This window comes from Colletotrichum aenigma (assembly GCF_013390185.1).
Source record: "Colletotrichum aenigma strain Cg56 chromosome Unknown KSG_Cg56_contig04, whole genome shotgun sequence".
NCBI lineage: Eukaryota > Fungi > Ascomycota > Sordariomycetes > Glomerellales > Glomerellaceae > Colletotrichum > Colletotrichum aenigma.
In genome coordinates this window covers 189,194-214,501 of record NW_023500910.1, presented here as the reverse complement: position 1 = coordinate 214,501, position 25,308 = coordinate 189,194, and the positions used below count along the sequence as shown (strand labels likewise).

The 25,308-nt window shown below is 54.8% G+C and overlaps 7 protein-coding genes across 7 annotated transcripts; 5 read left to right on the top strand and 2 right to left on the bottom strand.

Moving 5' to 3' along the window:
• Positions 1 to 1,044: 1,044 nt before the first annotated feature.
• pyroA (Pyridoxal 5'-phosphate synthase subunit pyroA) lies at positions 1,045 to 1,971 on the top strand (the record flags this gene model as incomplete). Its single annotated transcript, XM_037321161.1, has 1 exon — positions 1,045 to 1,971. One exon carries the CDS (start codon positions 1,045 to 1,047, stop codon positions 1,969 to 1,971), a length of 927 nt encoding a protein of 308 aa, XP_037180312.1.
• A 2,500-nt stretch (positions 1,972 to 4,471) lies between these two features.
• Positions 4,472 to 5,608, bottom strand: CGCA056_v005909 (uncharacterized protein; the record flags this gene model as incomplete). Its single annotated transcript, XM_037321160.1, has 1 exon — positions 4,472 to 5,608. One exon carries the CDS (start codon positions 5,606 to 5,608, stop codon positions 4,472 to 4,474), a length of 1,137 nt encoding a protein of 378 aa, XP_037180102.1.
• A 631-nt stretch (positions 5,609 to 6,239) lies between these two features.
• CGCA056_v005908 (DNA damage-binding protein cmr1) lies at positions 6,240 to 7,837 on the top strand (the record flags this gene model as incomplete). The annotated part of the gene is made up of 2 exons (XM_037321159.1): positions 6,240 to 6,777; positions 6,828 to 7,837. 2 exons carry the CDS (start codon positions 6,240 to 6,242, stop codon positions 7,835 to 7,837), a joined length of 1,548 nt encoding a protein of 515 aa, XP_037180103.1.
• A 1,096-nt stretch (positions 7,838 to 8,933) lies between these two features.
• Positions 8,934 to 9,550, bottom strand: CGCA056_v005907 (UPF0311 protein; the record flags this gene model as incomplete). Its single annotated transcript, XM_037321158.1, has 2 exons — positions 8,934 to 9,474; positions 9,546 to 9,550. The coding sequence occupies 2 exons, from the start codon at positions 9,548 to 9,550 to the stop codon at positions 8,934 to 8,936; spliced, it is 546 nt and encodes a 181-aa protein (XP_037180097.1).
• Positions 9,551 to 12,545: 2,995 nt separating this feature from the next.
• Positions 12,546 to 17,078, top strand: CGCA056_v005906 (Sterol 3-beta-glucosyltransferase; the record flags this gene model as incomplete). Its single annotated transcript, XM_037321157.1, has 4 exons — positions 12,546 to 13,374; positions 13,427 to 13,524; positions 13,580 to 16,750; positions 16,803 to 17,078. 4 exons carry the CDS (start codon positions 12,546 to 12,548, stop codon positions 17,076 to 17,078), a joined length of 4,374 nt encoding a protein of 1,457 aa, XP_037179391.1.
• Positions 17,079 to 20,055: 2,977 nt separating this feature from the next.
• fcp1 (RNA polymerase II subunit A C-terminal domain phosphatase) lies at positions 20,056 to 22,545 on the top strand (the record flags this gene model as incomplete). Its single annotated transcript, XM_037321156.1, has 1 exon — positions 20,056 to 22,545. The coding sequence occupies one exon, from the start codon at positions 20,056 to 20,058 to the stop codon at positions 22,543 to 22,545; it is 2,490 nt and encodes an 829-aa protein (XP_037180095.1).
• A 752-nt stretch (positions 22,546 to 23,297) lies between these two features.
• On the top strand, positions 23,298 to 24,178 carry NDUFA13 (NADH dehydrogenase [ubiquinone] 1 alpha subcomplex subunit 13; the record flags this gene model as incomplete). The annotated part of the gene is made up of 4 exons (XM_037321155.1): positions 23,298 to 23,348; positions 23,401 to 23,520; positions 23,628 to 23,734; positions 23,905 to 24,178. The coding sequence occupies 4 exons, from the start codon at positions 23,298 to 23,300 to the stop codon at positions 24,176 to 24,178; spliced, it is 552 nt and encodes a 183-aa protein (XP_037180096.1).
• Between the last annotated feature and the right edge of the window lie 1,130 nt (positions 24,179 to 25,308).

Below are 25,308 nucleotides of genomic sequence, written 5' to 3'. Positions count from 1 at the left end.
CCCATGTTACTCCATCATGCCGTGAACGACGTCAACTTATCAGACAGGAGCTGAAAGATGCAGAGATTCCGCACGGGAGCTGGTAAGGCGGAGGCGGATGCATTGCCGCCTTGCAGCTGTACATCCGACGGCAGCCGCCCTCCGCCCTTGGCCCCCCAGAATTGTTCGCCGCCGGTCGGAGCACTTGCTGGCCTCAGAGTCGACGGCCGCGGTGCTTGTTACTCTATCGTAATTCCATTGAGGAAAGGTACCTTCGGATAGAGCTCCGAGAGACGAGCAGCATTGAGAGTCACTGCGGACCATCCATACATGTCCACAGCAAGGACCCTTTCTTACTCCTCAGTTCTCCTCAGTGCTCACAGACTCCGCCACCCGTTCAAACACCGGCGCCGCCCACCGCCCGCTATGAGCAGCTTTCTATGACACTGCGATTCTCATGAGAAGGTTTCCCCTGCACCAGGACCCCGGAGTGACCGCATGTTGCCTTTCCGAGATCGGGGACGAAGGCGCCCAACACGCCCTTCTGTGATTCCTCGGCGGGCTCTGGGGTTCCCTACGGCCAAATGGCCGCCGACTCAGTCGTTGCTCGGCTCGCCTAGGCAAAGGTTTTGAGTGTACATACAGTACACACGTCCATCTGCCGCTCGCGAGGATACCGCGGAAAACACGGGATGACTCGGTACAGTTAGAAAAATTTTCTCGTCCAATGGTGACTCGTTGTTGCTGGGCATCCCGTGCATCATCAGTTGTCGCCGCCACCATATACTTAATTATTCGTTCCCCCATTCTTCTCGAAGGACCCCTCTCCCCGGATTCTGTTACCGATCACCGAACGTACCAAAGATCCATTGCGGAGCGGAGCACTTTTTTCTGACTTGCTTGCTGAGGAATCCTTCTTTTCCTTCTGATTTGCCTGAAAAAAACATACCCCTCACACCCCGAGCCGCATTATTCCCGGACCTTATCCTAGACCTTCTGGAACACGATCACTATTTTGCCTCTCTCTCTATAGTCACTGCGGTTCATCAGTCAAACTCAATCAAAATGACCAACAACGACGCTACCAAGACCAATGGCGATGCCAAGAGCTCCTTTGCCGTCAAGGCCGGCCTCGCCCAGATGCTGAAGGGCGGCGTCATCATGGACGTTGTGAACGCGGAGCAGGCCCGCATCGCCGAGGAGGCCGGCGCCTGCGCCGTCATGGCCCTGGAGCGTGTCCCCGCAGATATCCGTAAGGACGGCGGTGTCGCCCGCATGTCGGATCCGGCCATGATCAGGGAAATTCAGAACGCCGTCACCATCCCCGTCATGGCCAAGGCCCGTATCGGCCACTTTGTCGAATGCCAGATCCTCGAGGCCCTCGGCATCGATTACATTGACGAGAGCGAGGTTCTCACTCCCGCCGACAAGGAGTACCACGTCGAGAAGCACGACTTCAAGGCCCCCTTTGTCTGCGGCTGCCGCAACCTGGGCGAGGCCCTCCGCCGCATTGCTGAGGGTGCCGCCATGATCCGCACCAAGGGCGAGGCCGGCACCGGTGATGTCGTCGAGGCCGTCACCCACGTTAAGCAGGTCACCAAGGACATCGCCCAGGCTAAGGCCATTCTCCAGACCGAGGGTGTTCTTGGTCTCCGCGCCTTCGCGAGGAAGCTCGAGGTCGACCCCGCGCTTCTCCAGCAGACCGCCGAGCTGGGCCGTCTGCCCGTTGTCAACTTCGCCGCCGGCGGTGTTGCCACCCCTGCTGATGCCGCGCTCATGATGCAGCTCGGCTGCGACGGTGTCTTTGTCGGCAGCGGCATCTTCAAGTCCGGCGACCCGGTCAAGCGCGCAAAGGCCATCGTCAGGGCGACGACGCACTACAAGGACCCAAAGGTTCTCGCCGAGTGCAGCGAGGGTCTGGGCGAGGCCATGGTCGGCATCAACTGCGACAGCATGAAGCCCGAGGAGAAGATGGCCGGCCGTGGATGGTAAGGAAAGAAAGAGGGTGTGAGGTTGTAGAGCTCGGACTGTGTGCAGGGTAGCGTGTAGTAGTGATTTGGTGTTCACATGGGTCATGACTCTGCGACATGAAATGCAGAATTTCTTTTTGGAGTGTTCAACATGGGCATTGTGGCCGCTTTACAGCTAGCGAAGCCGAGGTAGCCATCTTCAACGGAGCATTGGGAAAATTGGCATAATAAAATTCACTTGACCTCACTCAGTCTGATCTGATGATGTGCGCAGCGATGTCTCAGAAGTGACTCGCAGAGAGTATGGCTTCGCTCTCGGCCGAACTTGACATCCATGTTGATGAATAAGAGCACGAACCATTGCGTGTGACGCCCGCCAACACGTTTCTCATGACTCTTCGCAACCCTTACATACAGCTGAGTTGTTCAGCTCTTCGCATCGATGTGTCTTTTTCAGCTGAGCGGAACGATTTTGACATGGCGCTAGCAGCTCGCTTTCGCTCAACTCTCACCCGCAGGTGGTTGATAGCGGGACCACTTCAGCTGTGGACCTCGAAGATGGCGGCGGACATAGCTCAGTTGGGAGAGCGTCAGACTGAAGTGGGTTCATAACCCTGGAAACTTCATTCAATCAATCTGAAGGTCGTGTGTTCAATCCACACTGGCCGCAACTTCACCTTTTGCCAATTCAACATGCATCACACGCCAGTAATGTGTGTTGTTAACGGCTTGTTTTTGCCTTGAGTTGACTTTTAACCCGAGCAGATTCCTAGCTAATGCGTCAGTCAGTTCACTTAGTAAATGAAAAAGCTTCATATTTGCAGCTCTGATTGCTTGTATTGTGTGTAAGTCGTCACTGAGCATATACACTGCTAAGTAGCGAGATGTCTTCCGTTATTCACTCACTCATTAAGTACGTGACTGCGATGAAGCAGCAGATGTGGGATCCCGGTGGTCACTCGCGTACTTTGAATCTCGCCAACAATTTGTATTAATTATATTGTCCTTTAGTTGTTCTACTCCAGCCCTAAAAGATTCACCCAAGCGGGTCAATAGGACGAAACGCCCAGATCATCGCTAATATTGTTACTATTTGCTGAAAAACTGCTAAATTTCATCACTAACTAACCAGATTGTGTTAAAATAGCTACTTCAAGGTGCTAAATAAACATAGTCTCTCTCACCTTCACATATGTTCCCCGAGGTGATTATTCATCTTTCGACTAGAAAGATAGACAATTTTGCAGCTTACTAGTAAGCAATTATCTATGAAGAATTGCAAGACGTTGTCGAGTTGATGATAGATTAAAGTCAGATGGTTCTGCTTTCACAATGGCAATTGAGGCAAATGTATTTCATTCGGTTATAACAAACCACTGACAACTACCCCAATGCATATGAACCGGCTGCGCTTTTGGGTTGATTAGTGATAGAGACTTCGTAACGGCCATCCCATGTGCAACTGGCGGTTGGTAATACGAGGCAAAACTGGACTTGAAGTCTCAGCCACTCTGGCAGGCAGAACAGGAACCCAATAGAGCTGGGTAATGTGAACAGTAGTAAACTTGTTGGAATTTGCACCCGCCCAACTTCTTTCCTTCCTCCATCGGCATCCTTCATGCTGCTTTTTAGCACCAGGAACTTCAGATTTGCGCTTTTTTCCCGTCATATTCAAGGCTGTGCTGTGTGCTCGGCTCTTTCCAAGTGCCAAATCTACATCGTGGGCTGTGATTTGAAGGCTTCGAAGCAGTACCAAGAATCCGAGTTGGCGTGGCGTGCAATTACAGCCTCCCTAGCAACTTCAGATTAAGCTCGGGGCTTCAAAAGTTCTATCCAGGCGCAGAGCCACGATACTGGCGCGCACCATGCTAACAACACACCTTCTTCAGTAGCCATGAGTCTGGCGGCCGCCATCAGGCGCTGTCGTCGGCCACCGCGAAGCGCGCCGTGGCTCCAGTCTGTGAGGCTGCGAGACGCCTTTCCCGCGGTTGTGGAATGTGGCTATGGGGAATCGGACGATCGACAGGGGCACCATTTCAAGCTGAAAAGCCTCCAGCCGATATCTCCGTTATTTTTTCTCCTTAATCGCGAATAAGGTTGTTGGAGAGTAGTCATGACTGGGAACAAAGGGCTGATGTTGTGATGGCGCGAGGGCGGTTCTGGGCCCCCCAACATTCAGGCGCCTAACCTAGCTCCCGCAGCCGCAACTTGCTTGCTTGTTGTCGCTGCTTTCACGGCCAAGTCCGGCTACGCAGACTCGGGAATGGACGGACTATTGAGTTTACAATGTGCCGCGTGGGCATAGCCACGTACACTCTATCGGAGGGACATCGAGATCCATGGACAGATTTATTATATGGTAGGTTGCTTGGAATCAGCCTGGCAGCGCTGAGCTGACGGTGCCCGGATAGATGTTCCTCTGAGTCCTCGGCAAAAGGACCCTCTATATGAGCAGTGTTGGTATTACATGTATGTTACAAGATGGTATACACGTGATTTGAAGACAGCGTTCGTTCGCCAGTCTAGTTACCCAGTGCCATTCGCTGATTCTTCACCGCATGGCGAACACGACGTGCGGCGCGTGCTACCATGGCCTTGTCGTCCAGGTTGTAGCCTGGAATGGTGCCAACGATTTTGGAGAAGACACCCAGCCCGCGGTTCCGGAAAGAGTCTAGGGCCAGCTCGATGCTGTCGACCAAACGCAGCGTGTCCTTGTCGTAGAACAGGCCAGCATCCTGCATCTCATCGAGAAGGGCGAGCACAGCTTGGGTATCGCCATGGCGAAACCATAGGATGGATGCCAGCTCGTTGTAGAATGGCGTCGAGACGCCCAGGACGTAGGAGGCGATTCCAAGGGCCTTGACGCGGGGGAGAATGTTCAAGGCCAGCGGTGAAGGCCTGGCGAAGACCTGATCGAGGGTTTTGAGGCCTTTGAGGAGGTGCATTGAGTAGATGGGGCCGTGGGTGTCCATGTCTAGGACAGGCTTCTGCTTCTGTGTCTCGGTCCCCGGCTGTTCCTCCTGCGGCCTGTTCTCGGCAATCCCAAGCTTCTCAATCATGGAGAAGACCTCCTCTTCCAGCACATTCCAAACTTCGACGTCCGTTTTGCAGGTGTCCAGAATCTGTTGCAACCTGGCGCCCTCCATCATGTGCAGGTCGTCTCGTGCGTCTTGCACCTTGGTGGGAACATTGGCTTCGTCCTCCTCACTCTTCAAGGCGATGCGAGACACTCTCTTTGGGCGGTCTTCTTCGAAATAGCCGCCAGACATTTCTCGCATTCCGAGGGCAGCTTCGGCAGCTCGACGCAGGGACGCAGGGTATTTGCTCAGGACATCGTCGCGGGATGTGGCGTCGGAGTCGGCATCAGCAAGTTTTCTTGAGGGACCGCCGGGGGCTGCGCTGCGCTTCGCCATGTCGTCGAAGATCTTTCGGAACACATGTCTTTCGCTCGGAGTGATTGTAGATCTGATTTCGCCATCGCGGCCGCTAGGGATGTCGGGACGTTCTTCTTGAATTGAGCCCTCCCACTCGAACGGGATGGGCTGCTCGCGGGGGGGTCTGCTCAGACGGCTGGCGGTGGTTGAGAAGGACCGAAGAGCGACGGAAGCCCGAAGTATCGTCCTCGTCTGGTAGAGGAAGGGCGTCAATGTCGTAGCCATCTTGGGTATTTTGCTGGCGGGCGCAATGTCGGTGATGTTGTTGCATCCAAACTGAATGGAGCATTGAGCTTTTTGCGACGGCCTCTGGAAATTTTCCATGTCGAGCCCGCCATCCACTGGCACTGGCGCGGGACGGGAGCTCGGGCCATGCCGAAGACAATCGGGCCATCCCTGGGGCCCCTGCAGCAGTCTAGATGGCTGACGTAATAGACTTAAAGTCCCTGCAGCAGCAGACGCGCTGCGACGCGGTTCGAATCAATTAAAGAAAGTGCCCCGACGCGCCGCTCTTTCCGGCGTGAATCCCCTCGTCTTTGGAGGCGCCAGTGGCAACCACCTTTTTCTTCTCACCAAGTCGCCCGCTACTGGTGTTTAATTCCTCAGAGACCTCTCAATCGTATTTGCATACAGCCATATCCTTTTTTCAAATTCCTGAAGTTCACTCTTTCCAATAGCAATCTTCAGCACCTCCGCTGTCTGCAATAACTCACTTTCTTACATGCCCTTGGCCTTCATCGTCCAATTCGAACTCACGATTTCTCGCTCATTCATCACCCCTGCCGCAAAATCAGCTTACGATTACTGTTGCGAATAATTGCATCGTCCCGAAGCATTACTACCCACAACCGCCACGATGCCGATCAAGAAGCTCAAGCACGAGCCAGAGGAGAAGCCCATGAGCGCCTTCGAGCGCAAGAGGTTGGAGAATATTGCCAATAACCAGACTATTTTGAAGGATCTTGCGAAAACCTCGAGCAAGTTGATGCCCGAGAAGCCAAAGGCAGCGCCCAAGCCAAGACCCGCCGTCAAGAGAGAAGCTGCCCCCGCAGCCCCAGCTGGCCCCGTACGACGAAGCGCCCGAGTCGCCGGTCTCGACGCAGACAATGAGACTCTCAAGCGCAAGTACGAGGTTGAACTAGAGGACCAGGCAGCCAAGGAGAAGGCCAAGAGAACCCGCGTCAGTGGAGACCTTAAGCTGGGCGACATCGCGGTCGAGGGCAAGAAGTTTAACAACGGCTTCGATGGGTTGGGAGCCCTGCTTCCTCGCGGCGCACAGCCTGGCGTTCCTACCTTTACTGATGAGGATGTCAAAAACACCTCCGATAAGGACTTGAAGGAATTGCGCGAGAGGATGAGCGGCTTAGAACTCTACCAAAACTGGGCTCCCAACGGTATGTCATCATCTCCACAAGTACAAGCTGTTGAGCTAATCGGATCATAGACATCAAGATCTGCCCTCTCAGAATCTACAGTTCGACATTCCACCCGACCGAGGACAAACCCCTCATATTTGCTGGCGATAAGGAAGGAGCACTGGGGGTTTTCGACGCCTCACAGGCTGGACCCGAGACTAACGACGAGGATGAGGACGACGACAGCTGGTTCGAACCCGCCATTGGGGCTTTCAAGCTTCACACCAGGACCATAACATCAATCATTGTTTCGCCGTTCGACCAGCAAAAGGTTTACACTTCGTCCTACGATTCAACCATTCGTGTTCTTGACCTGGAAAAGGACATGTGTGTGCCTGTCTGGGAGCCTAGTGGCAAAGACGATGATGTTCCCCTTTCGGGGATTGATGTGCCCCTGACGGAAGAGAATATCATCTACTTCTCAACGCTTCAAGGCGCCGTTGGAAGAGTTGACACCCGCACGCCCAAGGACGCGGAGATATTCTCCCTCTCAGACAACAAGATCGGCGGTTTCTCTCTAAACCCGCGTGAGCCGCACCTGCTGGCTACAGCCTCACTCGACCGCACGATGAAGATTTGGGACATGCGCAAGATTAAGGGCAAAGGCGACATGAGGTATCCCCAAATGCTTTACGAGCACGACAGTAGGTTGTCGGTCTCGCATGCAGCTTGGAGCTCCGGCGGCCACATTGCGACGTCCTCCTATGACGACACAATTAAGATTTACGACTTTGCGGACAAGCAGAAGTGGGACAAGAAGGGAATGGAGCCTACACACCAAGTCCGTCATAACAACCAGACAGGACGATGGGTCACAATCCTGAAGCCTCAGTGGCAAAAGCGTCCCAAGGACGGCATTCAAAAATTCACAATTGGAAATATGAATCGATTTGTGGACGTCTTTGCGGCAAATGGAGAACAGCTAGCCCAGCTGGGAGGCGATGGCATTTCTGCCGTTCCCGCCGTTGCGCAGTTCCATCCGACGATGGATTGGGTGGCTGGGGGCACGGCAAGTGGCAAGCTCTGCCTCTGGATGTGAGGTGTCACCGAAACTCAGGGTGAAAAGCTTCTCGCTTGACTTCTCGAGCTAAGGCTCCAGTTCAAGGGCTCAATGCGTTCAGCGTTTGGGGCGATGTTGGCATGCAAAGCAGCGGTCTCGCCAGGGCAAGAATACAAGGTCGTCTAGTTCATCTGTATGGTTAGATCTCGGCTTGATCGCTGAAGGAAGCTGGATGGTTTGACATTTATGTTGGAGGGGAATTGGATGTTGACACGGCGTTAGAGTGACGGAAGCATTCCGATATCTTGATTTGCAGGAAACGGTCAGAAAAGACTGACGATATTGGCTTTACGGGGTATACCCCATTGCACTTGCTTGTTGGACTGCGGATCATGGAATCCGAGTGGTATATAGAGGGAAAACCAGCCCTAGCTTTGTGTGGTTGCTACGTTAGACTCGACATTTGAAGAAACTGAGATGGTTGACCAGCTATCGGATGTTGTGGCAAAGTCCATCTGCATTATAAGTAGTTCCATATCCATTGATCCGTCTTTGGTGATTCTTGTGACGATAACAGCTATTCATGTCAACCTCCCATCCCTCCTGGCACATTGTAGAAGAGTGCTTCAACGTGCTGAAATTTTTGAGGAGACAACGCACCATCAACCATTCTCTTTCTGAGCAAACGAGATCAAGTTAAATGGTTCATGGGCCGGATTGCCCTACGCCAAACAGTCTTGTAGTCACACCCGGCGCCGGTACATGTGCTTTAGCCAGGCCTTAGGTAACCTCCGTGCGTGGGTGAGGAGGCAACGAGTTGTATTAATACCAAATCAAAGGAATCGCATTCCCTAATGATAAGCTGAGCCGGTGGAACAGAGATCTCGGATACGCCCTCTGGTTTAGCGTGTTTGGTCCTCTGAGATTCCGTCGATTTTCGCAAGTCAGGTAGTTGGGCAATTTGAAATCGTGATATTAGCAGCTCAAAATTCACTGTATCAACAACTTCGGCCTAACAACCCCGGCTTCCTCTTCCATGCTTTTCAACTACCCCTCGTCCTTATTTGCGGTGTTGTTTTAAGCATATGGACAAGAAGTAATGGCTTATGTGCAAAGTCCAAGGTGTCGCCCAGGCTCACGCAACCCTGTAGGCATCATAAATGACAGTAGCTCCCAGCCTAGCACCGCTGCCAACCCACATGGCCGTGTTCACGACGCTCTTGTATCTCTCATCACCCGTCTCCATCTTCACATTCAATCGGAAGCTGTACTCATCAGGCTTGACGTCGTTGGCGCGGGCCGGGTCGAACAGCCTCTCCATGACGTCCCTCGGCCCGTAGCGCCAGCCCGTCGTCTTGACGGTGATGTACGCAGGCTCAGCGTCGTCCGTCTTCAGCAGGTACGACGTCTCGACGGCGGTGCTCAGGTCCTCGGCGACGACGATCTGGCTGTCCTGGCCGCCGGGGACGACGGTGCCGGTGCCCCACTTGGCCGTGAAGACGCCGCCGGAGAAGGAGATCCAGTTGCGCTTGCCGAACGGGCCGACGCCCACGGCGATGAGCGGGTTCAGGTCGACGACGATGCGGAAGTCGAGGTCCAGCTTGGGCACGGGCAGGGGGAAGGCTGCGCTGGTCAGGTTGGCGGGGAGGTTATCCTCGCGGAACGGAAGGTCCTTGCTGAGATGCTTTAGGTCAGCCGCGTTGCATGTGTGTCTAAGCCACGTGGGTGGTGAGGAGATCTGAAATACCTCATTGTGAGATCAGATCTCGCAGTGCGATGTTGATACGTCTGCGCGGGAAGACTGTGAGGAAGATCCTTGGATGGTGTGAGCTTAGTGGAGAAACAGCAAGCATTGAAGGCGGGTTCGGGCGCCGAACCTTGGGGATAGGGGCTAGCCTCTGGGACTTGGATAGGAGAAGCAGAGCCGATGTGAAGGAAAGAAACAGAAGTGATTTCAGAGACATTGAGTTTGCGAGATATCGTCACTGGAGTCGTGAAGGTGAAGCTTGGGGATCCATGAATGATTTCCCTCATGAGGGTGCGGTTTTATTAGCCCCGCCCCCGCAGTTGGAATCGGCGAAGATGCCGGCAGTTCGGGTCCGGATCTCGGGGAGGGGATCTGATGAGATCCGGCGGATGCTAGGTCTCTTTCAACCGGCTTGCGCGTTGAGAGTGCACATCAACATCTCCTCGTGGCTGACAGGTGATGCTGTCGCCGCTCCTTGCCCCGAGAGACGGTAGCGCGCTCGCAAGTGTTCGCTTAATTTCGAGTCCGCAATTCAAGTCGCGTTGGTTACTCTAGCACGACGACTGCAGTACTTAAGCGTCGTGCTCACCGACCCTTGAAAAAGGTCACCTTCTGGCCAGAGGCTCATCTGATGGCGAGTGCGACCATGTCACATGTAATCAAAGGCTTATTCGTCGCGCGAGTCGTCCAATCAGCTCAGTGCAGCAAGTGGCATCATGTAAGTGAGATGTTGCGATGCGTGTCACAGGGTCTCCCCTCATGTTCGACGGGAGAACATTTCGTTACCCCGAGCAGTTGGGTTTGTTTTTCTCTGTTGGTCACTTTGTTTTTCTTCCCTTGAGGTTTGGGGGCAGCCCAACAAAAGAGGGGACGGGGGATGGGGGCGGATCTGGGATTCCCCCGCGATGCATCTGAGAGGAGGCCCAGGCGAAGCACAGTTGGTTCAGCACAGTGGTTGCTTGCGGCGACGCTGGGCTGATGTCATGTTTTTTTCTGGGTTTGTGGTCCCCTCCCGCCAAGATGGACGTCCGTGGCCGACGTCCGTGGGCGCTGTTGAGTTGTTTGGTTAGACTTGGAAGTGTTTGTTGCCCACGGACGACGTTTGGTGAGATATCGAGAAGAGCAGCGCGTCGAGGACGACATGGACTGCCTTCTACCTTACCTGGTGAAGCACCTCGGGACGCAACGGCAAGGCGTCAGGTCACTCACATGGCACATGCATGTCTAAGTGTTTCTGGGCGACATCTTGTGATGGGACCCGGTTGGCGCATTTGGCGTCATGAGCGTGGCTTATCGATAAGAGCTCTGTTATCGGGCCAATGGGAAGCTCAGGACACTCGGAGAGTGGGCAGGTGCAGGGACCACGAACCCCCGCAGCAAGAGCATGCGCCTGCCACCTGTGGCCCAGTGCCATCGGTCCATTCTTGCCTTCCTTCCTCCGAGATGAGACAGAGAGAAAATAAGCAGGCAGGCAGGAAGTACCTACCTACCTTCCAGGTAACCTGAGGACAGTTGCTGCCTCGCAGTTGCCATCCAGAAGGAGGAATCCGAACGCGACCACCACTTCCAGATCAAGTGGATCCCTAAATCCAATCATACGCGACCTCAGGTAAGCAGGGGGGGTAGCGGCATCACAAGCTTCATGCAATCAGAGCTGAGAAAGATGAAGATGAATCCACCCAAGGGAAAAAATGACTGGACCCCTGACAGGGGCCTCTTTATCTGTTTCTTCCATTTGTTCCTTCCATCCATACTTTTGGGGGCCTGGTGTGGCAGTCGGTGACAGACAGTGATGTGAGTCTTTTGGCCCAGTGTCAAATGTTCACGGGTGTAGTTAGTCCAGGACTAAGGCATCTGCACCTGCACCTGCACCAGCAGCAAATAAGCTGCTCCCGGCCAAAGGTACCTCAGACAAGTGAGGTTAGCCACTTGCTTTTCCCTTTCCCATGTCTTTTCCTCTTCCCCTTAGGCGCACTTGCGAACGAACGAACCAGATGCAGATGCAACAGCAGATGCAGGTGGATAGACGGGTCTGACGCGCCGCCCCTTCCACTGTTCCCTGGGCCTGTTCTCTTCCCACCTACACTACGGATACCTTACCTCACTGAGGGTGCTGTGCTCACTAGTTCCTGCCATTCCCATTCGCCTCATCTCCAGCTTTTCTGGTTACATTGCATGCTGAGGTGTTCTTGTTCTTGTTCAGTCCTGGGGTATTCTCACTCTTCTGCCTTCACAGCTGCAAGTCCTCATCCACTCTGATTCACATTTGCATCCATATCCACATCCCCAGCCCAGCATCCATGATCCTCGCTACTTGCTGCTGGTAGCCTAGACGACAAGTTACAACCCCCAAAGTCCATAGTTCCAGAGTCCGGCAGACACGGATCCCATCCGTCATCAGCCATCAACCATCTACCACGGTACCTCCCTCACACATACACCTTTCTTTCTTCCTCTTACCACTTTACTATCTACCTACCTACCTTACCTGCCAACTCAACCTACCCTGCCTTTAACTCCATCTTAATTGAATTGTCCTTTTGCCTCTCTGCTACTCAACCCTTTTAACTTGTCTGTTTGTTTGTATCAACATCTGTTCTGCTCTGCTCCGCTTCTGTCCATCCACACCGAGACCTTGATTGTCGACCAAACCTTGCCTACCTTACCTCACCTCGCCCTACTGTCACCGTACCCAGCCGCCTCCCATCCGAGGCAGCTTGTCCCGACTGCTTAGCCTCGCCGTCTCATCTGCAACCTTCCCCCGAGCTCGAACCTTATCGTCGCCGCCCGAATGTCCCCGCTGTAACCAACAATCTCCCCTCTCCCCCCGCTGTGCGACGCCTTCGCAGCGATACCTCTTGGCCGTTGATTGACGCCGACCGACCGTCTTTCCCGCCCTCCGCCATCGACAACCCGGAGGAGGCGTCAGACGATCTTCTGGCCTACCTTGTGCCACCGACGCGCCCTTTCCCCCAGCCAAGCGCAAACTCAGCCGTCGCCATGCCGCCGCCCGTTCCAGCTGGTGCCCAGAGCATCAGCTTCGGGGCTGAAGAGGACGTCAAGAAACGGGTCGTCAAGAAGCTACAGAAGAAGCGCCACGAGCCGCAAACACCCACCATGGAGCTGCCAGAAAGGTTGAAGGAGGGCGACGATGCCGGCGAGGAGGACCTGATTCCTGCCCAAGGCCCGCCCATGTTCATGAACATGAACCAGTCCATCTTTGGCCTCATTGCCGCCGCCGGCTCCCGCGTCGATTTCCACGACCGCTTCGAGTCCAGCGACGAAGAGAGTGGCGACGACGACGAACGCCATCACACACAACCCGACGGCGTTAACGACGACCGACCGCACCACGGCCTCTTCCTCCACCGCAAACAGCGCCGGCGCAACGACGAGCCCGACGTCGCAAAGACGACCGTCTTGAAAAAGGACTCTTCCAGCAAGAGCGAGAAACACAAGCGCAAGATCTCCGGCCACAAGCTGCTCCGATCCTTGCCGGCGCTTCCCCGGCTGCCGCGACACAAGTCAAAGAAGGAGTCGCCCAAGCTGGAGCCACCTTCCGAAGAAGCCAGCGACGGTTCCGAAGCCTCGCCGTCCCAGGAGCAGGCCGACGACACAAGAGATGATGAGGATGGTCCGCGACTTGCCCCAGTCATGAGCCGCATGCTTGAGGCCAAGGCCGAGATGTCCATGAGACCCAGCTTCGATGTAGAGCGCCGCTCCAGCGACCAACTGACATACAGCGATTCTGCCGATAGCAGCGGCACCGCTTTGGCCCGTCGCCTCCAGGATATTTTCGAGTTTGACCATCCCGAGGCTGTCATTGAAGGTGGGTTTTCCGTGTCGTCTTGCCGGCTGCGCGCCTTGCTGATTCTTGGCAGAGTATCCTTGCTGGTTGCTCCAGAGCGTACTGCTCCAGGGCTACATGTACATCACGGCGAAGCATATTTGTTTCTACGCCTACTTGCCCAAGAAAGCGGTTTGTTGACCCTGAACCCCCTGCTTTCAGCGGTCAAGACTAACGATGCGAACAGCATGAGGTCGTGAAATCGGGCTATTTATCCAAGAGCGGCAAGCGCAACCCCAAGTACAATCGGTACTGGTTCCGTCTCAAGGGCGACGTTCTCGCATATTACAAGGATCCTTCCAACCTCTACTTCCCCCATGGCCAGATTGATCTTCGGTACGGTATCTCCGCTAGTGTGACGGACAAGAAGGACGGCTTGAACTTCACTGTGGTTACCCACCACCGGACCTACTACTTCAGAGCCGACAGCGCGCCGAGCGCAAAGGAATGGGTCAAGAGTCTCCAGAGGGTCATCTTCCGTTCGCACAACGAGGGCGACAGCGTCAAGATTTCGCTGCCCATCGAGAATGTCATCGATATTGAAGATACGCAGATGCTCGAGTTCGCCGATACGTGCAAGATCCGCGTCATTGACAACGACGAGACGTACGCCATCGACGAGTACTTCTTCTCCTTCTTCAGCTTCGGCAAGGACGCTATCAGCGTCCTCAAGATCCTCATCGAAGACGCCTCCTCCAACGCAAAGGATGCGGCGCGACTAAAGGCCCGGCAGGAGGAGGATAGGCAATTGCCGGCGCCATCTGCCCGCAGCTCTATGAGTGGTATCAGAAGAGCCATTGCCCCGCCCAAGCTCAAGACGACCAAGCTCCCCGAAGCTGTCAGGGCAACCCTCTCGCCCTTGTCGACTCACAGCCCTTCTGCTCTCAGCCCGCGGGCCAGTATGGATGCTTCGCGGACCAGCTTCGACGCATTCAGGGGCTTCCGGCGCAGTAGCTTGGACTTGTCGACCATCATTCGGGATTCCTCTCCTCGCAGGAGCTTCAGCGGCAACCGACGGTCCATGAGCCGAAACCGTCTGGACGAGAACCGCCGAGCACCGCACAAGCAAGGCTCCACGGACTCTTATGTACAGTCATCGATGGAGGATCCCAGCTTTTCCGGCATGGTCGCATCATCCAACGAGGACCCTTCCGCAAGCCAGATCCTGCGCGGTAGCGATGTCTTCCAGAACCCCACAATGCGCCGTTCAGCCTCAGCTTCTCGCACCGAGCTCGACAAGCAGCAGCGTCGCGAACACAAGAGCCCCCCTGCCTTGGCGGCCTACAGCGGTCAGCATGCTGCGACGACCGGGTCTATCCAAGATGGCGACAAGCCGCCGGCAACTCCGACTTTGCAAAGCATTACGAAGATGGGCGCCTTTCCCCTGCAGCGAGTTGGGGCCTTCGCCCAGTACCTGAATAGCACTAGCGGTAAGCTAGGCTCGATGCTCGCGACGGAGTCTATGGGTTACGTGGAGAAGGTGTCTGGAATGTGGCGAGGTGGCCGGAAGCATTACGATGCTCCCCCTGAAATCAAGACAGATGACGAGGATCTGTACGAGGATGCGGAGGGCAAGATCCAGACATCCATGGATCGCTTCCGTGCCCACTTCGCCCTGCCTGAGACGGAGAAGCTGCAAGCCACGTACTTTGGCTACATCTTGCGGGTCCTGCCACTCTATGGCAAGATCTACATTAGCGACAAGTCCTTTTGCTTCAGGAGCCTGCTGCCTGGAACGCGGACAAAGCTTATTCTGCCGCTCAAGGACATTGAGAATGTTGACAAGGAGAAGGGCTTCAGATTTGGCTACTCGGGCTTGGTCGTTGTCATTCGCGGCCATGAGGAAGTCTTCTTCGAATTTGGCCAAGCCGAGATCAGAGACGATTGCGCCGTCACACTGCTGCAGAGCCTGGAGACCACTCGTTATCTGCGAGAGACGGGAGATTTGGACTTGGATGAGAAAGAAGACGAAGAGAACGCTATGGCCGAGCGCGACGCCCTGAAGGAGGCCCGTCAAGTCGAGGAGTATAATGACCACGAATTGCGGATGCCAAAGCAGAGCTCCAACATCAGCGACGCCCCAACGATTCTCTTCGACGATCCTAAGGCGTCTTTCCTCAACTTCAAGCCTCCCCACGCGCTCAAGATCACTTGCTTGACTATCGGTTCCAGAGGCGATGTGCAGCCTTACATCGCGCTGTGCAAGGGTCTTCTCGCGGAGGGCCACAAGCCTCGCATTGCAACGCATGCCGAATTTCAGGGCTGGATCGAGAGTCACGGCATCGAGTTTGCCAAGGTCGACGGCGACCCGGGTGAGTTGATGAGGCTTTGCATTGAGAACGGTACCTTCACCTGGGCCTTTTTGAGAGAGGCAAACTCCATGTTCAGAGGCTGGCTAGATGAGTTGCTGGTGTCAGCGTGGGAGGCTTGCCAAGGATCCGACCTTCTCATTGAGAGCCCCAGCGCCATGGCCGGCATTCACATCGCTGAGAAGCTGTCCGTTCCCTACTTCCGCGCCTTCACCATGCCGTGGACCCGAACCAGAGCCTACCCTCACGCATTCGTCATGCCAGAATACAAGATGGGTGGTGCGTACAACTACATGACTTATGTCATGTTTGACAACATTTTCTGGAAGGCAACGGCTCATCAAGTCAACCGATGGCGCAACAACACGTTGAAGTTGCCCAACACCAACCTGGAGAAGATGCAGCCTAACAAGGTGCCTTTCCTCTACAACTTCTCCGAGTATGTGGTAGCACCGCCTCTGGACTTTTCAGACTGGATCCGCGTCACTGGCTATTGGTTTTTGGACGAGGGATCAGATTGGAAGCCGCCTCAGGAGCTCACCGACTTCATTGCCAAGGCACGGGCGGACGAGAAGAAGCTTGTCTACGTCGGTTTCGGTTCCATAATTGTGAACGACACGGCAAAGATGACGCAGGAGGTGATTGATGCTGTGCTCAAGGCGGATGTCCGCTGCATTTTGTCCAAGGGCTGGTCGGATCGCATCAAGCAAGGCGACGATACTGGTCCGGTGAAGGAAGAGCCGGTCATGCCGCCGGAGATACATGTCATCAAGAGTGCACCCCACGACTGGCTGTTCTCCCAGATTGATGCGGCCGCCCACCACGGTGGTTCTGGCACCACCGGTGCCAGCTTGCGGGCCGGCATTCCCACGATCATCCGACCCTTCTTTGGCGACCAGTTCTTCTTCGGCAGTAGAGTGGAGGACATCGGCGTCGGCATTTGCTTGAAGAAATGGGGTGCCATCTCTTTTGCTCGTGCATTGTGGGAGGCGACACACAACGACCGTATGATTGTGAAGGCTCGTGTGCTTGGCGAGCAGATCCGCAGTGTAAGTGAGCTCGCAGCCAGATGTGGCCATCTTGATGCTGACAAACAACCAGGAAAACGGTGTGGAAACTGCTATTCAGTGCATCTACCGAGATATGGAGTACGCGAAGAGCCTGATCAAGCGCAAGGCTGGCAAGAACGCCCACGTCGAGCCCGACGATGACGAGGAGTCAGCTGAAGAGAGTTGGACGTTCATAGGAAAAGATGAGCCGGACCCCGACATGACTACAAAGAAGCTGTCAGACATGGGAGCGCTCCCCGGGGCGTCGGACTCGAAGCCGCTGGGAACCCGGGCCCTCAAGTCCCCCTCGGTGCAGCCGGTTGCTTAGGAAGTCGACCACGGTGCTTTGAGGGAGGCCTTGCTGGACGCTACCCCGCCAGCTTCTCCCAGCAAATTCGGCGATGGCGAGTGGGAGTGGGAGTATTTCTGGTGAGTATTCACGGGTTGATCATGACGACCAAGGTCAGGACAAGTTTGGCGTTTAGGCCTAGACAATCAGGGGGATTGGTTGCTTTTTTTCTGGTTTGGCGTCTGGGGGGGTCAGGACTGAGGACTGGTTGTTTCTTTGGTGATGGTGTGATGAAGAGGCACTGGGGACACTGCATGGCACTGACACTCATGGATAGAGAGTACATTAATACTCGATCATGACTTTACTGTTTTAAACCCGTTTGATGATATTCTCCATGTGGAAGATCTCGAGGCTACACATGACCTTGATGTATGGCCTTGATGATGTTGTGGAGCAAACCCCATGTCGACTGCAAGATGAAACCGACATCTTTTGCTCAACATGTTCAATGTGTGTTGAAGTAATATTCTTGACTTGATGCGAGGCCCTGCATGCAATTACACGCCTTTATTTGGCATTTATTGGCCACGTAGACGTAGATTTTGGGATACACGTTGGAGACGTTAATCTGTCGGCATCCTCCAGGCCATCTGGACATGATTTGGCCTTGGACACCCTCTATATAGGTAGTTATGAGTTGAAGAATAGTCTCTGATTAATTGCCCAGGAAAAGTCACGATATGTCAGCGAAATAATTCTTGTTGCTCGTCTCTCACGCCACATGGATGCAGCAATCCGGGGCTGTGGGGATCGGAGCCGAGATCTCGATAGGCCAACACATAAGCCATCAAAGTGTGGGAGTGTCCGAGAGGATCTGGGGCAGTGGGATGCTTCTTGACTGTTGACGAGATCAGGAGATGGTGGGGAGGGAAGGCTGCTCATGTGAGAGGGCAAGTTCACGCCACCACCACCCATGGAAGAAGAGTCATGGATGCAGGTGGTGTTGGGCTCAGCCAGGTACCACAGCTGACTGAGCTTGGCCCCGGATGTGGTGGATGGGCAGATGAGGAGGAGTCCTCTTTGAAGCTCTCATGGCAGCGGATGGTGCCCTTGATCTCGATGGAAAGCAAGTGTTCATTGTCATGATGATAAAGAGAAGATGCAGGCAGGTCTTGACAGCTTCCAAGAGCTGGGTCTTTGATGGGTGTGAGAAAGTGCACGTGATCCACGATGGGTGCCGTTACATGATGACGGCGGCAATGGTTGTGCTCCTGCAGCTGCGCAGCAGTGAGCAGCGGGAAGAGTTCTCAGCTTCAGGCAACCTAGTCAAGGGAAGGGTGTGGAGGAGGAATTGGCAGGGATCACCAGTCGACCACTTGGTGGCGGCTGGTGCCATCAGCTCGACAGGCGGCGGGGTGCTACGGCAGGTACAAATAGGCCAGAGCATCCCACTCTTTCAGAAGGGGGTGGCACGGCTGATAGTGGTTGCCCTTTTCCCTCTAGGTGCTTTCCTGGTTCTTCCCTTGGCCTGAGTGACGCTGCTTTGCCGCCACGCGACGTGTACCCTGCCTCGTTTGTACCGGTACCGGTACCTCTCTCTTGTGTGTGTCTTATCCACCATCACCAACACCACTGCCCGTCGCCCATCCATCACACCACAGCTCACCACCACGACAACCAGTCAAGCTGGACACCGTACAAAAAGCCAGAGCATCTACTTTCTCCGACACCAGCTCGGCTCATCAACCATTGAGTCGCTTTTGCAATACCGTCAACCACTTGCAGCTCTTACGATACATATCCCTTTCGTGTTCTCACTTTGGCAACTCATCGGAGCCCGATCACCGAAGACGCCGGGGTAGAAAAGGAAACGAGAACCTTCATTCAGGTCAACTGCTCAGTCGGTGTCACGGTACCGTGTGCCTTGCCTACCTTAGACCTAAGCTTCCCAAGGTGCACCTAACCTAGGTAACCTAAGGTAGGGAGCCCCTCGGCACTCGTTGAAGCTCCAGCTGTGCCCCTTACCTCCGACGGGGCGCATACCGGTCTGAGCTTTACCCGGAACAATCAGCCTCCGGATCTCCGCTTCTCCTGGTCCGTGCTCTAACCGCGACACCCGACCCCACTCCGCAACGCCTGGACTCGCCGGTTGGCCCTTCCTTACCGGACCTCACCTTGCCTTGCCTTACCTACTACCCTTTCCGTTTGCAGCCTGCGTCACGCAGCAGCACGCTCCAGCAAGGCAGACCCACCTGTCCTCCGCCATCTACCTAAGGTAGCGTGAGGTACCTTACCTGCATCCACAATCCGTCCAGGTCCAGACGCCTCCACCACCAGAAATCCGAAGCTCCAACTCTTCCACCATCCAACGACACAACACCTTCGACAAGAAGCAAACGCCCGACTCGGAAATACACGAGCCAAAGCAATCAACCATCCGCTCAATTATTCGCGACAGCAGCACCTGTCGTTGTGCAAACACACATTTTCGTCCAATTGCGTCATCCGTCGCCAAAGTCAATTGCGCCGGCCACAAGACACCCAGAGTTCAGACCTCGACCCGGTTGGGTTCTCCAACTCGTCCCGAACTCCCGCGCCTATTCATCTGCCATCTCTGTCTCCCATATTCAGAACAAGTCAACTCGAACATCACCGCTCCCCTCAACCGCGCACTGTCGCGCAACGCTCCAGAGCTGTTTCGCCTGTTGCGTTTCTTCCACTCGACGCGCATAGCTTAGGGGCCATGGGATTGGAGACATCACCGGCACCTTCTTTGACCGCGACCGGGGGAGTCCCTTTAGGTTAGTAGTTGCACTTTGCTTTTGAGTCCCGCCTCTGCCGTCGTCATTGAATTGCAAACTATCCCATCGTCGCTCCCTTCAGACTGACACCCACCTACCCTCGACCCGCGTCCTCAACCCGTGCACGCGTCTTATACCACCAACAGAGCTGACTTTTACCTTTTCTTCGCAACAGACTTTTAACTAGTCCTCCCGGTTAGTAACCCATCGCCATGGGTAAGCTACTATCTCTCGGCGCGCGCTTGCGCTACCCGATTACCATTACAAAAATTCTCAAGAAACCCGGCGACGCTGTCGCAAAACAAGAGAGCGTCCTTGAATATTCCTTCAAGTGGATGCGCGAGGTCGGCGACTCCATCGCCGGCAACACATGGCAGGAGGAGGAGACAACAGTTGTCGGCTGGGACAGTCCTGCCGAGGGCACCATCAAGGAATGGCGCCTCAAGGAGGGCATGACCTTCACACGCGACGCGCCATGCATGGTTGTCGAGGAGGCCTGTTCTCACGAGATCCAGTTCCAGGGTCTCTGCGCCATTTGCGGCAAGGACATGACCGAGGTCAACTGGGCCAGCGACCAGCGCGATACCCAGCGCGCCACCATCAATATGACACACGACCAGACGGGCCTCATGGTCAGCGGCGACCTCGCTGCGCGCGCCGAGCACGATACCCAGAAGCGCCTGCTCCGCCAACGCAAGCTCAGCCTCGTCGTGGATCTCGACCAGACCATCATCCACGCCTGCATCGAACCTACCGTCGGCGAATGGATGGAGGACCCGACAAATCCCAACTACAACGCCGTCAAGGATGTCAAGAAATTTCAACTGAATGACGAGGGGCCCAGAGGCGTGGTCACATCAGGCTGCTGGTACTATATCAAGATGCGACCTGGGTTGAAGGAGTTCCTCGAGAAGATATCAGAACTGTACGAACTTCATGTGTACACCATGGGAACTCGTGCCTATGCGATGAACATCGCCCAGATCGTCGACCCTGATAGGAAACTATTCGGCAACCGGGTAATCAGCCGTGACGAGAACGGAAGCATGATCTCGAAAAGTCTCCAGCGCCTGTTCCCAGTTAACACCAATATGGTGGTCATCATCGACGACAGAGCCGATGTGTGGCCCCGTAACAGACCAAACCTGATCAAGGTCGTTCCCTACGACTTTTTCAGGGGCATCGGCGACATCAACTCGAGCTTTTTGCCCAAGCGTCAAGACATTCTCCCCGCGCCTGCCGACCCCGAAGTCAAGCCCGTCCCAATCGCTCCCGCACCCGAGGTAAAGACGAACGGCAAAGTTTCGGCCATCGACGAGTTGGTCAGCATGAGCAGCGGGGAGGATAAGGCCTTGCAAGCCGCGCAAACGGAGCAGCAGGAAAAGTCTTTGGAGCAGCAGATCAAGGACCGTCCTCTACTCCACATGCAAGAGCAGCTGGATAAGGAAAGCGAAGAGAAGGAGAAGGCGACACAGGAGACTGAAGATGGTGAGCACATTATGATAGTGCAACACCGATCACAGGTCCTCCGCGACGACGACGCGGAGCTGATTTACCTACAACAACACCTCACTCGTCTCCATGAGAGGTTCTACAAGGAGTACGACGAGAAGCGTGCAGCCGCGCCTCGGCAGTCAACCCCTCCTAAGAAGAAGGGCGAGGAGACCGTCGATCTTGCCGCTGTTCCCGATGTGGGATATGTCCTGGACACGATGAAGGCGTCAACGCTCGAAGGCACCACGATTGTGTTGTCTGGTCTGGTTCCTCTCGGTGTTGATGTCCTGCAGTCCGAAATTGGAATTCAAGCCATGAGCTTTGGTGCCCAAATTCAGACCAAGGTGTCGCCCAAGGTAACGCATCTAGTCATCTCAACATCACGGCCACGCACACAAAAGGTACGCCAGGCAGCGAGGATTTCAAGCATCAAAATCGTGAGCCAAAACTGGCTGTCTGATTGCTTGAGCCAATGGCATCGCCTTGACGAGACACCGTACCTTGTCGAAGTCCATCCTGCAGACCGAAGGCACATTGCCGCCCCAGGAGCGACCGACGCCGATATGGTATCTGACGTGGATGGTGACGATCAATCAAAACCGCACCTCACCATCATTGACGAGACCGGGGAGCAGCGCATCCTTGAAGAAGACGACGATGCATCAGACGAAGACGAGGGCGATGCTGGGCAGGATGGAGGCGAGGAGAACCTGCTGCCTGAATTCGAGGATGGCCAGCTCAGCCCAATAGACGGTCTCAAAACTTTTGACTGGGAAGGTGTCGATGATGAGATGAAGGAATTCTTGGGCAGTGACGACGACAGCTCGGATGCCGACACGGAGAGCCGTAGCGGAGACACGGAGTCTGGCGATGAACTACCCTCGTCTCAGCAGTCGAGCAATTCAGCCGGTGGCACGAAGAGAAAGGCCGTAGACGATGACAACGCGTCAGATGAAGGCGGCAGTGCACTCTCCAAGAAGCAGCGAGTGGCCAAGAGCCGGGGCGCTTCGAAGCTGAGCTCGGTGAGGACGCCAAATGCAGACGACAACGAATCTAGCAGTCTGCCGACACCGCAGGTTACAGGCGACGAGGAGGATGTTTCCCTCGTGCCGGACGGAGGAGTGAACCTGGACAATGGTGCTGACTTTGACGAGGACGATCTCGAGGCGGACTTGGAAGCCGAGTTATTGGCGGCTGGGGAAGATTAGCGAGTTCTGTTCCAAATTTTTATCGATGAGATGCATATAAGACAACGCGGCAACTGGAGAATCCTCGCAGAGGTGGAAAAGTCGGTTGGCTATGGTTCATTCGGTTTATACCCTGCCTCTTTTTCCATTGGCGATGCATGGCAAGGAGTTGAGACGTGCAAATATCTGTAGGGGGATATATGGTTATAGTGTGGATTTGGGATTTCAAGTAGACGACCAGATGCACAGTCGGCAGCGGGCGGTATCTGCATCACGGCCTAAGGTAGTTCAAAATTCAGCAAAACTGAAATGCATTCTCCCGTGTTCTCTAGTCGGTCAAGTGAAAACCACAATGAGAGGCGCTTCATTGTTGAGGGGCAGTCACCTCGGTCAACGCGTGGTGAGCTTCGGTGTACACCATCTGGTGGGGCATCACCGACGACCTTACATAATCCCGGCCAATCGAGCGAATCACAATCGACCCGAAAACAATCACCTCAGGCACCCTCAGCCAGGCCAAAGCTTGACCCAGAATCTCGAGCTCGACCGACGTCAACCAACGCAGCCCACCACCCCCAGACGGACCGACACCGGTGTACATCGCAAGCCTCTCGAACGAGCCGAAACGAAGCCGGCCAATTGACTCCCACACGCTCGAAGGGACAATTGAACGAGGGACGACGACTCCCCCGCGAAACCCACAACCCACCTCAACCACACACTTATCGATTGAGCGCAGCCGACCGCGAAGGGTCGGTAGGATTGATTGAAGGATGCCTCAGGACATGCCCCCTGTTGGCGGCTACCAGGCCGTGCAGTACAAGGTGAGTGGGATTGCTGCGAGGAGGCAGGTGGTGCTATGCTACGATGGGATAGCCGGAAGAGGGGGATCGCGATTGGGACAGCGGATGCGATGGGACGGTATCGGACTGGCAAGAGGAGGAACTTGAAGGGCTGTTCGCCGCGGGAGCCATATCGTCAGGATTGGGGAGCGTTGTACGGAGTCGCGGGCTTGGAGTCAGGAACGGAGGCATTTGAAGCGGCATCGAGGGAGAATCGAGGACACGCTGAGGACTGTACGCTGACTGCTTGTCTCCGAATAGCGCAACCTGCCCTCCCGTGGCTTCCGCCCCGGCACCATGTTGCTCGGTATGGGACTCGTGATGGGATACGGATGGTACCACCTGATCAAGGGTATCCGGGAAGCCAAGTACGTTGCGACACCTGTTACCCCATTGAAGGCCCAAGGATGGGCCTACCCCAGCTATTGAGAGATGTCGACACTCTGTTTCACGAGTTGTGGGACACCGTTCGACAACAGAAAATAGCATGCTCAAAGTCGGCAAAACATGGGAAATGCTGACGACATATGCGCAACAGCGAGCTCGCAAGAGAAAAGATGTGGGCGCGCATCCACCTCATCCCGCTCCTCCAGGCTGAGGAGGACCGCGACCAGGTCCGCAGGTATTACGCCGACCAGGCGAGAGAGAAGGAGCTGCTCGGCGAGAACACCAAGGTCTACCACAACGACAGGTTTGTCCATCCCTCAGCAAAGCCCTTCAGAGGTCTACGGGAATACGAGAAGATGCTAATGGGGGTATGCTACAGATTTGTGCGTCCTACCTTTGCTGTTGTGCCGCAAAACAAGTCTTAAACGGCGAGAGGCGTGGAAAAGGTGGTGTTGAGGTGGGGATGGGCTGGCCAGAGCTGGCGTGTACATATGATTCCTTTTCGAGACGGAGAGAATGGAGATGACTTGCTGAATCACGTTAGTTACCCTTTCCTGTGTGAGATGACCGTGACGGGTATCCGACCGCGTCCGTGATCGAAACGGGACTGCGCTGGCGGGCTCCCACCAAGTCCCCAGTCCCCCTGGGCAGAGTAAAAATGCAGTGAAGCATAGGGGACCGCTGCGAGAGGGGCGCCGAGGGCTCAAAAAGCAAGTCTAAGACCTGACTGGTCGATTTCTTAAACAGTATTGGCGTAACGTTGGCTGGACGTTCTGGGACTGCAGAGTGGGAGTGATGCGTGCATGGTGACTGGATATCAAAGCTGCGCCTCTACGACGCTCGAGACATTCCTTACTGGGATTCGTCCCGAAGTTGAGCTTATGCAAATGTGTCAAATGCCTACGAAGCAGGCTTGCAACGTTTTCGGGTCCCTCAGTGATGGGCTATGTAAGAATACACTGAGCCCTGTCACTTCGTAGCGAATTCCTACATAGGATCGGATACCGTTCCTTGATTCCATCCAGAAAGCATCGGTCTCGAATCCTATTCATTGGCAGGAAAGGATGATACAGTGCGATAAGAACTTGACGCAATATGCTGTAGCAGCTTCGGAAGCCGGATGAATGGACTCAGGCTACCCGGTTAGATGATTTACTTCTCTCACACGACCAAGCTGTGCATGGAACTGTACCAGGCTCACAGGGGTCATCAATTCTGTTGTTGGCATCCAAATCAGATAGGCTGCTGTATTAGATCAAGTTGGCAATGGAAAGACATCAGTACAAGGATATGGTCTGCTTTTCGACCAAGGCACCGAAGCTAGGCACCTCGTTCATCAGCTCTTGACACTAGCCTCTCACAGCGAAACCAACATGGAACTTCAACGTGAATCGCCGATATCAAAACGCCCTGTTTAGGGCCACATATACTCTGCCCATTGATGGTCTCTTAATGTCGTGTTTCCCGCTCCCCGACCATTGCAACTTTGGGGTATTGATAGAAAAGGCTTTTTTAGAAGTCGGACCTGGAAGAGTCCGTAACATTAAGACTTCGG